Source organism: Melozone crissalis, unplaced genomic scaffold (assembly GCF_028551555.1).
Source record: "Melozone crissalis strain CALT ecotype California unplaced genomic scaffold, PUWL_Pcris_2 ptg000018l_1, whole genome shotgun sequence".
NCBI lineage: Eukaryota > Metazoa > Chordata > Aves > Passeriformes > Passerellidae > Melozone > Melozone crissalis.
Window position 1 is genome coordinate 16,262,360 of NW_026535796.1, and position 15,815 is coordinate 16,278,174.

Below are 15,815 nucleotides of genomic sequence, written 5' to 3' on the forward strand. Positions count from 1 at the left end.
ATTCATTTATTTAGCAGCTCTATAAGCAATGACATTATTAATTAACCACACTGCTGTCAGGCATCACTCTGTCCCCATGCTACCTGTAATCATTTTGTCACAGAATACTTGAATATTCAAGCACAAACTCTTGGTGTCTATCTGATTCAGTACTGCACTTCTGGGCCACAGTGGGTTGATCTGAGCACCATTTGAAATCAATAACAAAGTTCTGTCACTTCTCTCCTCTGGGTTTTGGGGCTTTTTTTTTTTTGGTGTTTTGTTGGGTTTTTTGTTTCGTTTTTTTTTTTTTTTTTCTTTTTGTTTTGTGAAAAAGAACTCTTTAGGTTATTCAGTTTTGATTGGCTTTAAAGCCATAGGTAATTTGATAATTTTACTTCATCTGTGTCAGATTAATTCTGTGTCTTTTCTGATTGCCATGACTTAGAGGGTTAGTATAGCTGCACATAGTAATGTATAGCTACAAATGGTAATTTATAGCTACAAAAGTAATAGAGAAGGATACAGGGTGCCAGGAAGGGGTTAAGAAGTCAGAATTTTCATACTGTAGTGTTGGCAAAACACAGAGGACTGTTCTCCTGGGGTTTGGGATAAAAGATGCATGTATGATGGGTGCTGTGAATCCATAATGCCTCCTCCTCAAGTGCTGCTACTATTGCCTTAGCTCAAAAGCATTTAACACCCACTTTGCCTATTCTGGTCATAAACCTTTTCAGAATGGATAGGAAATCTGCCTCACTATGGTTTGTTTTCAAAGTGCTTCTTTTCCATCCTTGAGGTTTCCATAGCAACCTGGATAATTTGTTTGAATTGGAGCATCCTGGTCTGTCCTGTCTGCACCTAAGTTCTGCTGAGATCTTGCAGGTATCATCTCAGCCCACTGGGGAGTGCCTGGTGGTGGTTGGCTATGAGAGCCCTGGCCCTTCCCCATGAGTCACCACTCATCAAGGTGACAGATGTGTGCTTTCTCCCCTGTGTTCCAATTTGATTTACCTCCTCCTGCTGTGTGGTGTTCAGAAGAGCTTTGTGGAGTTATTGCCAGCTCCCTTGTAGCTGGCAGGTCCTTGGTGGCTCACGCTGGGAAAGCAGCTCTCGAGGGAGCTGGGAGGCCTTGTTTTAAGTAAAGAAAGTGGGGACTGTATTGAAGAATTTAAATCAGAATAAGGAGCCAGGAGGTCTGTTCCATGGTCCCCATTGTTTGTTTGATTCAGGTTTCCCAGCGGAAACAAAAATTTGTTCTGTTCACTCAGGAGATTTTGCTGGTTGAGTGAGACTTAGAGCAAAGTCTTCACATCTCACAGGATCCTCCTGACAGACAGTGCTCACTGGATCCAGAATGGTGCTCAGCTGGAAGTTGTTTCCATCTAAACTTGGGTGTGCAGCTGCTTTGCTGGGTGTTGTTTGTTCTGTTGCTCTGCTCCCGTTGCGGAGGCAATGCCCAGATCCATGCTGAAGAGTGGGTTGACATTACAGCTGATCTCTGAAATGCCAGTGCCAGCCCTCTGCCCCTGTGTTTCCAGAAATGCCTTGTGCCAAGGCAAGCTGCCATGCAGCTGGAAGAACACATGGGCTAGAAAGAGCCTCAGTGTTGGATGGGATGGGATTTGTAGCTGTGACTTAGCACAGACTTATCATTGGGTCCTCATCATCATTAGGGAGGGCTGTGGGAAGGCTTGTCCTGAAAGCTTCTGATGTAGAGAGCAAAAGATAAAGCAGGAGTGAGCAGAGACATGAGTTGCCAGAGGGTGTATGGCCTAGATGTACAACCCACACCTCCTGGCTGGTTTGTCAGGGTGCAGAATCTACACGGTTCCCAGTTTCTGTTCCCCACCTCCTGCTTTTTGGGGGCAGATCTGTGTGAAGGAGACAGTCAGGCCAACTGACATGGCATGCCTTTGGCTTGAGACACCTGTGGGAGTTTGGAGAGGAGAGTGCAGGAAGGTGCAGGCTCCCCAGTTTTTTGAGACAAGCAAGGGCAAGTGGTGGAAGAGGGATTAAAAATTGCCTGGTAGTGTTTTCTGTTGGGAAGCAGTGGGAGGGAGAGGGTGGAGAAGTGGTGGTCACATCAGTGAGACAGTGTGTGACAAAGTGTACATAATGCAAAATTTGCCAATACCTGCACTTTCAGAGCACTGATGGAGCCATGACAGCTCATGGCAGAGAAGAGATTGTTACCCTGGAATAAGCTGACAAGCCAGCCTGAGGAAATCCTCCCAGGCCTCAGAGCTAGGAGAGCAGTTGAGTGAGGCAGGGCAGGGAAGACAGGACACAGGATCATCTTGGTGCTGCAGCAGCCATGGGTGAAAAAGAATGTCCTGGGCATTGGCTGCTCCTCTGTAACACCCTTGTATTTGCACTAAACATTTTTTCCTGGTGACCTTGCCAGTTATCTCCTGGCTTTACTTCCCTTGCAGAGGCTAAAGTGGCTCTGTTTTACCTTAGAAAAGATCATTCCTCAGCTTTGGGCACTATGGGCTTTCATCTGACAGAAATGGGGTTATGCTTTTTTTCTCTCTGCTTGTCTGCATTGTCACCTCTCTGGCTGCTCTTGGCAAGGCAGGGCTTCAGTTGCTGAACCATCACTCAGCAATTTACTACTTTGGTTGTTACAATTTTTGTCTAAAGTCCCCAGAAACGTTTAGAGATTGAACAAAAATGTCTCGAGGATTAGGTTACTTGAAGCCTGATAATTCAATTGTCAAGAAACTTCTGTTTTTAATCTCTAGACCACAGTTGATTTCTTTCTTGATTGTTTACAAATAGACTTTTAAAGAGAAGAAAAAAATGAAATTTATTCTGCTGAAATAAGTGGATGCTCTACAATGCTTTTAGCTGCAGGAGAAAATGGAAGATGAAATCCATCAGAGGTGTTAAGATTTGTGGCACCAACTTCAGATTTTTAATCTTGACTCAAACAGAAAAGATTTTCCTTTTGTCTGACCTTCAGAGCAGACAGAACCTTTGGGGCCATGCTCTCTGTTAGGTCTCTCTGACCCAACAAGGTCAGGCCTTCCTTGTTATATTTGAGATGTGTGGCCAGTTTTGTCCAAATCTGAGAGAAGACGGGAGGTCTCAGAAATAATTGAATTCCACTCTTGCAAAGCTCAGCAGTTGGGTACAGAAGAGAACCCAAGACAGGTGCCTGGGTTGGGTCAGAACCTCTGACAGCCCTGGGTTGCTCTGGGCTCCCTGGCAAGGAGCAGAGAATCCTGCTCTCCTCCCTGCCTTGCCAGTACCATTTGTGCTCTGCAGCTGGCAGCTCAGAGTGCAGGGCCACCAGCACTGTCCCAGCCACCAGCTCAGTGTGGAGCATGTGGAGGGTTGGGAATTCCCAGGATTCATCAGCAAAGTTCTTCCCTGCCCACAGAAAGTCTGTTTTCTTCCTAGACATTTTAAATAATTTTGTGGGGCAAAACATTTCTTCTGGATTTTGAACCTGAGACAGAATGTCCTGAACTAGAAATCCTCATTTCTGTGCTGCTTACTTGATAGGGTCACAGTAACAGCTGGCCATGGGAATACCTTGACATTTAGAGCCATGGGAGGTTAGAGGTTTTACTTCATGTGACAGCAACTTGTACCAGGAGGAACATCCAAAGCAGAGTCAGTATCTTAATTAGTTTAAAGTGTAGTTTCATTCTTTAAAGAGTTGAGTTTTCTGCAATCACTGGTCTTCGGTCATTGGAACCCCACTTTTTTCTTGTGTCCTCTTATCACTGTGCCCTGATGCATCAACAACAGTGCTGGGAAAAGCTGCCATCCCTTCCGATGCCTTTGAGGCCAAACAAGGGAAATTTAATGTAGCAGTTTTTTGTCAGGAAACACTTTGCAGCTCTCTTTCCAAACAAAGAGTTTTATTACTACATTTATTATTAGTGGTATGCTGACAGCCAAATGCTGCTAACTTGTGAAGTGCAACTGAAAGACTGACTTTTCACTTCAGCTGTCACTTTACAATTGAAACAATTCTATGTAGAGAATAAAATAATACATTTCTCTGAGAAGCATTCATACATTCAAACATTTTAGTCTGTACTTTCTTCTAATCACATGGGGCAGAAGGTTTATAGGATTTATTGCAGCTCATAAAAAGGCAGGCAGAACTGAAACTGAGATATTTGAGGGAAAAGGAGCTTTGAACACACATATTTTGTATTAACTGTTTGGGATCATGAAATTCCCACAAGTGCTGACAAGTGTTTGTCATGTCTGCCAGGATCATACCATGAAGCTCTCTGTAAAAAAGAAAAAGCCAGGAATCAATAACCTGGCTGAATTTTCCACTCCTTACTTTAGGGAGACTTGGAAAGAAATTCTTTCAGCTAAAATAGCCAAGTTATATATAAAAATGAGACATATACAAGTATGACAAACCTTTTCTCTTAAAATGCTATTTTATCTAAAACTTACCTTAAAACCTCAGTAAGTGTCAAGGGGGCACCATTTCTGTGACAGATTGCCTGGTGAGATGTAAAAATCCTTCTGTACACTGGACATGGCCAGTTTGAAACATCCCTCAGAGAATTTGCCCTTCCTAGCAATTCCCTGCTGGGTTGGGAAGAGCTTTCTGCTGGAAGTTTCCATGAGCTGCCTGCAAAGATCCCAGCAGCAGCCTGAGCCTCCTCACCCCTCCCAGGTGCCCTGCAGTACATGGCAAGGGCCGGTAGGGAATTTCCTCGTGCTTTATTACCTGAGGCTTCTCCCTCATCTCCTGCTGTGGGGCACAGAAATCCTGGTGCTCAGGGTGTGCAGGAGACCGCAGCCTGCAGGGGGCTGGGAGCAGAGTGTGCTGCAGAACCAGCCAAACCTTCCCTTCCTCTGGAGATTTCCAATGCTGCAGCTCCGGCTCTGCCAGCACCTGCCTGCTGCCAAGGGGACACGTGCTTATTGCTCCCTGTGCTTATTCCTCCCTGTGCTCTTGGCTGCAGGGCTCTCCATGGCTGCCCCAAATGATGCCAGGCAGGATGCCCCTTGGCATGGCCCAGGGGAATGTGAGGAATTTAGAGAAATACTAGGGTCATGTCAAGCATTTAAAATGCTGGCTGCCTGAGTGTGAGGGTGTGTGATCCTTACTGTAGGATTACCCTCAGCAGTCAGCTGCCGGGCTGGCTTGGCTTTAATTATATTATTTCAAGGGGAGAAAATGTTAAAAAACTACTGAAATCAAAACAGTGGAAAGGAAGGTAAAGGATATCCAACCAAATACATAAGGAAAGGATATGACAGCCCTGAGTGCATAGCTCTTGTGAGTTGTTAGCCAGTTAATTCCCTGGTGTAAATGCATTCACATGTGCTGGAGAGGCCTGGCTGCCCAGGTAAGCTGCCTTCTGTGTGCTGCAGTTTTGTTGTGTTAGCTAGAAAGAAACAGCAGTTTGTTTTTCCAAGCAGAAGTGTTACAGTGGGTTTCAGCTGGGTCTCATTGGGTAACTTGGGTTCCCCCATCAGAAAGGTACACTTTGGAATTTAAATCAGATGTGCAGGCAGAGAAAGAGACACAAAGACTTTTGCTCTCAGAGATGGTTTGTATTTGCTGCCTGTTTATTGGTGTGTCATCTCCAATAAACAGGTCACAGTTGCTGAATGTTTTTATTGCTATTTTAAAAATGGTTGTTCCAAGATATGAATTCTAGTGGAGAGACACCAGCAACTCCTTCCTCTCTCCTGACAGAAATGGGTACCCAGACCAGGATGCTGAGTGGACATGTACACAGTGAGGTGGCTGGAAATGCCCCCTGCCAGGGCAGCAAGAAGCAGCTTTTACTCTCGAGTATGCTTTGGGAGGATATTTGAAACTTCCATGGATTAAGGCATCTTGCTGGGAAGCAGCTTATCCTGCTGGCTCTTATGGGATCCCATCAGCTCTGACAGACAGTGAAGTAACTGCTCTGTTTTGGGGCATGAACTGTGGTGTTCACTGTGAGTGCCCAGCTACAGGTGGTTTCTGTAAAATCCCTGGCCCTTCAAAAGTTTCTTCTCCTACAGGAAGAGGTGGGTATCCATCCCTTTTTATCCCTTTTTATCCATCCCTACATCTTCTTTTTAATCATTCCTTTCTCTTCTATGGCATGAGACCTAATGGCCAGAAAAAGGCTGTGTGTGTGTTTCCAATAATCACATTTTTAAAGGAATAACCCAATGATAATTTCCATGTTGGTAATTTCCATGCTGTTTCAGCAGCAATAATTGTGTCTCCTCCTGTTAAACTGGTGATTTAACTATGCAAGGCCCCAAACATGAATATAAAATGTTCCTAGCTCTGGTAAAGGTTCCATACTGTGCCTGTGCAGTGTGCTGGCATACAATGTTGACTTCATGAAAGGAAATGAAATCTTGAAATTGGGGAACAAAATGAGCAGAACACAAAGGAAATGAATTATGATAAAATGAAAGAATACTAGAAAATTCTGAAAATGAAAATATTTAAATGGAATAGGATGACATGAGGTACAGTGAAAAGTGTTGAAACTTGGTGAAATGACACATATTGAAATCTCAAAATCAAGGAACAAAGTGAACCAGAGAGACAGAAAAAGAATTATGACGAAATTTGCTGCGGTGCACAGCACGTGGGTGGTAGCAAGGAGCAAGGTGTGGAGGGAGCAGTGTTGGGGTGCAGCTGTGTGCAATGCCTTCTGCATTGCAGTGTCCCTGGAGCTCTGGGCTTTGTTGGGGCTGGGGTTTTCTCAACCCTAACCCTGAGAGGAGCAGTGCTGAAAGCAGCATTTTCTGAGGCTGAGGTGCCCAGCCTGTGGGTGCTGCCAAGGAGCAAAGCGTGGAGGGAGCAAGGGTGCTGCAGTGCATTGGGGATTTTTTGCAGTGAAATGGATTGGAACGTGCCAAGATGATACTCATTGAACTCATGTAATTCTATTTCCTTTCATGAAACGAAAATTCAATTCATGAAGAATTTTCATTTCATGAAAGGAAATGACATCTCCAAACCATAGAAGGAAGGCAACCAAACGCACGGGACAGGAGGTATGACAAAATGAAAAACAATTGAAAGAAAACCTGAAAATTCTGAAATTAAGTGAAAAGATTTAAGAGGAATGGGATTACATAAATTACACTGAAAAGTTCCAAAACTTTTCTAAATTATACCCATTGAGTTCTCCCTATCAGGGAGCAAAGTGAGCCAAACACACAGGAAAGGAATTACAATAAAATGAAATGCAATAAAAAAAAAAAGGGATATCTGAAATGAAATGAAAACAATTAAATTGAATGGGTTGACATGACATGCAGTGAAATGGACTGAAAGTTGCCGAAATGTTACTCATTGAAATCACAAGATTTCATTTCCTTTCATTAAATGATGCTGGGAGAAAGTGAAATGAAGGCCATACTTGAGTAAATATTTTTTTAATGTTAGCACCTTGGAAATCTAACTCTGGGGATTATGTCACAGGATACATTTTCTAAATTTTCTCAAATAATATCTTCAAGTCCTCTCAGTTATTACCATGGTGATCTTGCTCCAACTCGGCATTGAAATTTCCCAAAGCATTTTATAATCATATTTGTGAGAGTATTAAGTATATCTGAGTTTGCCTTCATACTGAACTTTCTGTAGGAAACCAGACAGGCAATTTGTACTGGGATATGTAATGCCAGAGCAAGGCTCCTATGTCATCTTGTTTCTGCATGAGAGGCAAGCTCAGCCCCAGAAATCCTCCAAGTTCATCATCAGGCTTGTATTGGAGGGCTGTACTGAGGAAACAGAGTTGGGCCTTAGCTGTGCTGCAGAATCAAGTTGTCAGGAATTTAAGTGGTTATATGTAAATGGTGCTTTTGGAGAGAAAGTTGTTACATTGCAGCAGGGATGTATGGGCTAAATTTAGCCACTAAAATAAACTGTAAAAAACACAGCCCTCTGCAAGCTGGAATGATTCAATTTGACCAAACATAAAGTTGTTCCCTTATTAAGGTAATAGTATCTCCCAACAAAAAGGCTTCAAACTGACCCTGGCCCTAAAGCTGCCTTGGGGAGCCAAGGAGCCAAGAGATTGCAGCCAGGTGTTTCATAAAGCCAAGGCTCCTAATGTTGCTTTTGCACTGGCAAGGAGCAAACCAGCCAGCCTTCTGGAAAGACACTAGCAAGTGCCTCTGCTCCTTGCTCTCCTGAAACTCTGTTCTTCTCTTCTTGTTCCATTTTATCCCCTTTGAGACAGGGCTGTAATTACAATGGTTTGTTTCCAATGCAGGTCCTGAAATACTGCCCTTGCTAAGGCCATTGGGACCACTCCTAAGAGTTACCCAAAGACAAGGTTGAGAGTTTCTGATGGTGAGCTCACAAAACCAAGGCCATTTCTGTGTGCTGACTATGACACAGGATATGTATTACATATGTAAGCTTCTGGGGTTTTTTTCAGAGCATTTGTCCTCCTCTGCACAAAGAATGTGTTTTATGGCCAAACACAGTGAACTCACACTGGCTGCAGGTGCCCCATCTTGGGCACAGAGCCAGAGCTGCTGGGGTGAGTGTGGATTCTGCTGTGGCTGATTGTCAGTGTGTGCTGGCAGTGCCCTGGTGCCTCTGCCCTGTGGTGCTGTGCTGCATGTGCACACTGGGCACTGTGGGACTGACTGCTTGGCAAGCCTCGGGCCCTGAGAGCATTGTCCTTGTCCCCTGAGCATCACAGAATTCCTGACACACTTGCTAAGCCTCCACTTCCTTCCTGGTTCCTAACCAAGCTTCAAAAATATCCATGAGTGGGTGAAGCTATATGGAGAGTGTCTGTATGGGAATCATCTAACATGAGCCCTGAAGAGGGGACAGACTAACCATTTCAGGCTCTTCCTCCCTCATGCTTTTCTACCCCTCCTCCCTCTACCTCCTTCCTATTCCTATAGTTCGTTTTTCTTATGCTGTTGGGATTTTCTATCACTGAGAGTACTTGGCACACACAGCTTTAGAGCATGGTTCCAGCTGTCACTAATTTGCAAGCTTTTGTTTCAGCTCAGTAATATTCATATGCCATTTTCTGTCTGAGGATCTGATTCTGCATCATATCAAAGAAGCACCATAGAGAGCACAGGGGAATGGAAAATTTTAGGATCCTTACTAAATGGGAAAAAATGGAGTCACACTGAAGGAGGCATTTAAGCTTCGTTAGAGGTGGCAGACTTGGGAACAAGATCCCAGAGTCCTGCTCAACCCTCTGATGGTGATGGTTCTTGTCTGGGTCCATTCCGTGTGATCTCTGCAGCTCAAATCTGGGTCACTGTAACATTAGGGGTGTCAGATTTGGGCTTGCCTTGGAGCTCCCTTTGAGCATGAGTTTGTCACTCTGACGGGTAGCGATCGGCTGAAAACTGATGTGATGGGTCTGCCGGTACACTTTCATAGCCATAGGAATCAGGGTATTGATAAAAAAGCAGTGCGGTGAAACGCAGAAAGCCGAATTACGGGCGGGACCCGCCTGAAGCTCCACTGGGTGCCCCTCCTGCCCCGGAGTTAAGGGGAGAGGGGGCGAAGGGATGGAGCGCGATGGCTGCCCCGCCCCGGGCTGTGCCGACACCCCCGCTCCGAGGGGACGCGGCGGGCGGGGGCGGCGTTGCGGGACGCGTCATGCGGACCGGGAGCCCGGCCGGCCGCGAGTGGGCTCCGCTGCGGCCCGAGCGCGCTGCCGTCTGAGCATGCTCCCGCGGGGCTCCGCCGCTATATAACGGGGCCGGGGGGCCGGCGGCAGCGGCTCTGCTGAGGGAGCGGGGGAGGTCCGCTCGGCGCTGCGCTCCGGTCCTCGCCGTACTGCGCCTCTCTGCACCGCTCCGACCCGCTCGGCACCGCGCTCCGCTCAGCACAGCGCTCCGCTCCGTTCGGTACCGCGCTCTACTCCACTCCGCTCAGCACAGCGCTCCGCTCCACTCCGCTCAGCCCTCCGCTCCGCTCCGCACTCCATTCGCACAGCGCTCCGTACCGCGCTCCGCACGGCGCTCCGCTCGCCCCGAGGTCTCTCCGGACAGCCGCGGTCCGCGCTGCTCCGCACGGCCCCGCACGGCCCCGCGGGGCCCGTCCCTGCCCCGCCGCCGCTGCCCGCCGGAGCCTCGGCGCCCGGCACGGCCGAGGCGGCGCGCCCCGCTCCGCCGGCCCCGGCCCCCGCGGAGGGCGCTCCCGCCGGCGGCAGGATGGCCGCGAAGCCGGCCGAGCTGATGGGCATCTGCTCCAGCTACCAGGCGGTGATGCCGCACTTCGTCTGCGTGTCCGAGGAGTTCCCGCCGCCCGCCCGCCCCGCCAAGACCCCCAAGGGCAAGCTGCGGCGGCCGCGGCAGTCGCGCTTCAAGACGCAGCCGGTGACTTTCGACGAGATCCAGGAGGTGGAGGAGGAGGGGGTGTCCCCCATGGAGGAAGAGAAGGCCAAGAAGTCGTTCCTGCAGTCGCTGGAGTGCCTGCGGCGGAGCACCCAGAACCTCTGCCTGCAGCGGGACCGCCTGGGCAGCTGCCGCCTCCGCAACAGCCTCGACTCCAGCGACTCGGACTCGGCCCTCTGAGCGCGGCCCGGCACGGCACGGACTGGGCTCGGAGCTGCGGGAGCCGCACAGGAGCGCTCGCACGGGCGGCCGGCTCGGGATGTTTTCTAAGAAAGCGCTTGTACCTTCGTTTCTATTTGATTGTATGAAACTCACCATTCAAAAGACCAAAAAAAAAAAAAAATCTTTTCTATTCGTTAGAAGAAATGAGCTGTTTTAGATGCTTTGAGCTGCCGGACTTTATATTTATTTTTGCATTTAAACTGTTGACTGCATTAATTTAATATGTTTCTACCTGAATGTCTGTTATTATTTCCATATAAGAGTAATAAATCTGATATATTTGCACAGTACTTACTGGGCTGTCCTTATTTCAGGGATCCAACTGTCCTTGTTCAGCTTTCAGGGGTAAAGGGATTTAAAATCTGTCAGTAGCTAGTGCAGAGCCAGCAATGCTTTTCTCGGGGATGCTGCTCAGAGAGGTTTTGCAGGCTGTACTGTCAATGTACTTAATGAGACAAAAGTCGAGTTAGACTGATTTAAAACTATTTACTTCTTTGAGGTCTTTGTGTTAACCTGAATTGAGGTTTAAAGAGCGTTTATGACTGGTGCCCAAGAGCCTTAATGCAACTGGGCAAGCCTCTTGCATTCACAAAAATTGCATATATAGTTTCTATTTTCATCCAAGTTGGTTTTGTCTCTTCTCCCCTTCCTCTTCAGACCCATAAAATATTTAGTGCTGCAGATGGTTTTGATTTTGATTAGATGGTTTTGGTAATTGGCTAGAATGCAGTTTTATTTACCAGAGCAATTGATACAATGTGGATGTACTTTTCTTGGAGTTCAAAAGTAAGGGGATTTTGATGATGGTACATTTGTCGGAGTGAGGCTTCTGTTGGGTTGCTGCATGTGTGTGTGTGCAGGTGCATGTAAGATTTTCTCTGTTTGTGGGATACATGCTGAAGAGCATTTGAAGCCCTCCGCAGAATGGAAACCAAATTCCTGGACTGGGAATATTCTGTCTGTATTTTCTCCATTTTCTTGAAACATTCCTGTGCTAATAGTGTAATCCTGTAGTAGCATCTTCCTTGAAGGCAAGCCTCTGGAAATTAAAACTTCCCAATCAGAAGGTATTAGCTGATACTGAGCTGTAGCTAATATTTCTCTGGTGTGATTTTCAGGGGACTTATGGTGTTTCCAATGTCATGGTTTGAGGTGCAATCATACTGATCAGTTGGAGAGGTAAGGGCTGGGGTGGAGGAAGGAGATGGACAGGGTGCTGGTGAACAGGGTGTCTTGGTAGGACTGAGCAGCACAGACCTCTGCCCTCTGGGCACTGAAGTACAGCACATGACCCATGTGACTGGTTCCTGCATGCAGCAAAACTGAAGCTCATCTCTTTCTAGCCTAAAGCTGAGGAAAATCCTGGGGGCATGGGGTGTGGCTTGTTTTTGGACAGGTCCTTCCCAACTCCCTTGAGTCCCAGCACCTCCAGCTGACCTCCAGCACCAGGGGAGGGTTCTGCAAGCAATTCAGCAGGTAAGGAAACAGGTCTGGGCTCTGACCCAACCTCCTCCTGAAAAAGCATTTAAATGGCCCGACGTGCCTCCCTGCATGCAGCCTGTGAAACAGCTTTTCTCCCTTTGCAGTTCGACCCTCGTGGCTGCTTTCTCTGCATGGTATGCACGTACATAACATCTATGCACAAGGCAAAGCAACTTGACCTCCAGAACAACTTTAATTCAGGCAGGCAAACTGGACTCAGTAAGACAAAATCAGTTGTCAACAGCTGGGCTAATTTTCTTCATCAAATTCCTAACAGTAATTCAATTCTGGAAGTTCTGGGTTTGGGAAAGGGTTTGCAACATCTGAGCCATGTGTCTCATGTTGCATAATGTACACAGCTAAAAAGCCCCATAAGATTTCCAGAGATTGTAGAATGTCCTTCCAATACTGCAGGTTTTAGGCTACTTTTCAGTCTGCCTTTGCTGTCAGGTCTGGTACAGATCCCTGTGATACACAAAGTGTGGGGTATAGCTTCAAGAGGCTGTGAGCACATGATCCTTGTCTCTGTTGCTAATTTTTGTTTCTCAGCTGGGGTTGCTAGCAGGCCCTTTGCCACTGCTGCTGCCATCCCTCCTTCAGCGTGCAGCTGTGCTGCCACCACGCAGGAGGCACAGGAGGCTGTGCTGCACCAGCCAGCAGCAGAGACATGGATGCTCTCTTCCTGGGAGGGTGAGAATAGCTGCGCTCTCTTTTCTGTCTCAAGAGACAAATGTAGATGTTAACACATCTACAAAGAGCATGTGAAAATCTGCTGTAGCATGTTTGAGGAAAATGTCGTATTCCAGTGGTTAGGCTGAATAAATGAGTTTCTCTTCAACTGTTCTTTGTTGACATTTTTCTGTTCCATTTCAGAGCGAATAACATGGGAGATGCCAATGCTAAAGATAGGATAGTGTTTATCTTCCAAAGAGTTGCAATCAAGGCAAAAGGGTGAAAAGTCAGGGTGATTTAGCTATGTCCTGGAGAGGCCTTCCTGAATGCAGCTGGAAAAATAAACCTCCCTCCCAGTCTTCCTGTGCTGCTAATTTTGAAGGTTTCTTGTGCTGTACTTTTTAGTGTCATGACTATTGTGTCTATCTGTCCAGTATGGATTGCAGGAAGACTTATTACATTCACTTTAGTGAGGGTAATGACTGCATCAAAGTCTGTCATCCACTTCCTAGGCTCGAGATGTGGGTTGTATATTTCCTTTCAGCTATTCACAGCTTAAAAGCACCCACAGACACCACTTACAGTGATGCTGGGCACGGCAGTGAGTAGGCACGAGCACTCCATGCCTGCACAGGAGGGAGCTGGAAGCCAAATGCCCCTGGTGCAGCAGGACATGTCTCAGGGCACAGGTGAGGCTGAGCAGCCCAGGAGTGTCTTCAACACTATTTCTCCAAATTACAGGAAATTGCACTGGAGATTGCACTCTTTAATAGGACTGCCTGTTATTCTCATATCACTTTATATATAAATCATTCTGTCCTCGTGTCATCCGGTCAGTAAAAACTTGAACTTGAAAGCAATTCTTTTATTCTCTTTCTGTTTTGTGTCCAGTCCCCTCCATGCCTGTCAGCATTTCTCCCATGTGCTTGTTTTTAAGTGCTGTGTTATTGTAAAGCTCATCATGCTGGTGTGGTGGATCTGTACCTCCATGCTTATTTTGGCCTGATCAGTGTAGAGGGGATCTGGGAACAGTGCAGTATCATTGCTCTACTGGAATCAGGAAAAAAAATCCTCTCTGTTCATCTTATGAGAAAGCTTTTTTTGTTCTTTTTGCAAACATTTTAGCTAGGCTTGTTCAGTAATTAATGGAGGATTTCTGGGTGCAATTTAGTGTTCACCTCAAGAGGCTGAGGACAGTCTTGTCTCCTAGCCGTGTGTGCACCAGTTCTGCTCTTGCATAACTTCTTTCACCCCTGGGCTTCCAATAATTCACTGGCAACACTTCAGAGTGGAGCTGTTATCAGGAGCAAATATGAGAAGGTTCTTTAAATTCCTGCAGGTTTTTGTGCTGGGATCCTGAAAATGCATTTGCTTTAGGAGCTGGTTTATGATGACCCCTACCAGTGCTGGGGATCAGATCCTGCAGGAGCACAGTGGACAGCCTGGGGCACTGCTGTTGGTAAGAAGCACCACACTGCTCTTATCTAACCTCCAAAGTGACAGCAGAGCCATGGGACACAACACAAACTGAGGCATCTATTGAATTGTCAGGCTGACAGCAAACAAATTGCAGTGTAACAGAGGCCAGTGAGTGAGCTCTAGCAAATCTGGTTGCTGTGGCTTCTCAAATGTCAGCAGTGCCAGCAGTTGGCTGGCTGCCTTCCATGAGGTATGGCTCCCTGGCAGTGTGCATGGACCTCAGCCTCCAAAGCCCCTGGTCTTAGGCTTTTGAGCTACCATCACAGACCAGCATGGCTCTTTAGGCTGCACTAGGCCTTGCTTGAACCTCAGCTCCCATGGCATGGCTCAGCCTGGGCTGTCTTTTGTACTTTGGGTTTGCATTTCTGTGGGGAGAAAAACCCTGGGGAGGTGCAGATAACCTGAAATCCCTGAGCTGGGCTCAGACTCTTCATGCAGTGATGGAGTCCTGGATTTGCAGTTTGACTTTTCACAGCCATCTTAAATAGAGCGTGCAAGCTGAAAACAGTGTTTCAGCAAGGCTGGCTCCTAACTTTAGGGTATTTTTTAAGCTGTAAAGATGCAAGATTACATGCTGAGCAGAAAATAATCTGGTGTCCAATAACTGCACAACAAGAGGATCTCCTTTCTTCTGAAGTAGGAAGCCAGTGCACAGGACAGGGAGGTTACCAGGTCAGCCCTGAGGGCTTTGTCAAGTAGTACGCAGACTTCTCCTTGAGTAGCCTGAAGTCAGGTGTCTGAATTTGGAAGAATTCATTAATGGTGAGAATTAATTAATTCTCAAGCAGCATCTTGCCACATGTGTGTGTCCCTGTGCCTGGTCTGTGTAGTCTGGAGTGAGTGCTGCTAGTGGCAAAGCTGGCCAGTCTTTGACTGTACAACAAAGCACTGCCAGATACTTAATTGGAAGTGCAATTACTTAACTGGTCACAGGTGAGAAGGAAATTCTTCCTGCAAAACCAAGAGCTGTGAAATCAGTCATGTAATGGTTTCTTGTGCCAGAGCATTAGCTTTGAGGCTATTAAATGTGTAAAGTTGATAATTATGCATTTGTGACTCCTGTGTTAGCAAATATCGTGGTATGTTACAAACAGCTTAGGGACAGATTTTGGCTGCACTGGTGTCAGATTGGCTTTGGCTCAGCTGTGCTCAGGAGTCAATCTGGATTTGCTCCTTGTTGCATTCATGCTATTTGCTGATGTTGCTGAGCATGTTTCTGGGCTGGCCTGAAGTGTCCAAGGCACTTCTCCCCTGCTCCATCGTGCTCGGGGTGCTCTGAGGTTTCACACAACCTCCCACAACTTTAACCATCCTTGTGTTTTGGAAGCAGTGGGAATGATGTCTGTGCCCTTGGCTGGGACATTGTCCCCTTCACCCACATGGAGTAGGAGCCAACAGCAGCAATGGTGAGAAGCTGGGGAAACTGGAGCAAGTGGGGAGGGGGCTTTCCTTTGTCTCCTCTGTCCATCCATATTAATATGAGACTGCAGATGACTTATTTTGAAACCCAGGTGAGGTTCACCTGGATCTGATTTCAAATAAAGCAAGATCTACTTCAGTAATTTATTGCTCTGTCCTAAACAGAGATTCTTTGTTTGGAAATGCTTGCATTAAAGAGGTTGAAGTTATTTATTAGGAATTGGTGAAAG

The 15,815-nt window shown here is 46.7% G+C and overlaps 1 protein-coding gene across 1 annotated transcript; it reads left to right on the top strand.

The window, feature by feature from the left end:
* Window positions 1-10,082: 10,082 nt before the first annotated feature.
* CUNH11orf96 (chromosome unknown C11orf96 homolog) lies at window positions 10,083-10,823 on the top strand. Its single transcript, XM_054276062.1, has one exon. It carries the CDS (start codon window positions 10,129-10,131, stop codon window positions 10,489-10,491), a length of 363 nt encoding a protein of 120 aa, XP_054132037.1. The 5' UTR covers window positions 10,083-10,128; the 3' UTR covers window positions 10,492-10,823.
* Window positions 10,824-15,815: the final 4,992 nt, after the last annotated feature.

Bases quoted from the DNA above. Each gene is read 5' to 3' on its own strand.
- CUNH11orf96 (XM_054276062.1), top strand. From the start codon at position 10,129: ATGGCCGCGAAGCCGGCCGAGCTGATGGGCATCTGCTCCAGCTACCAG.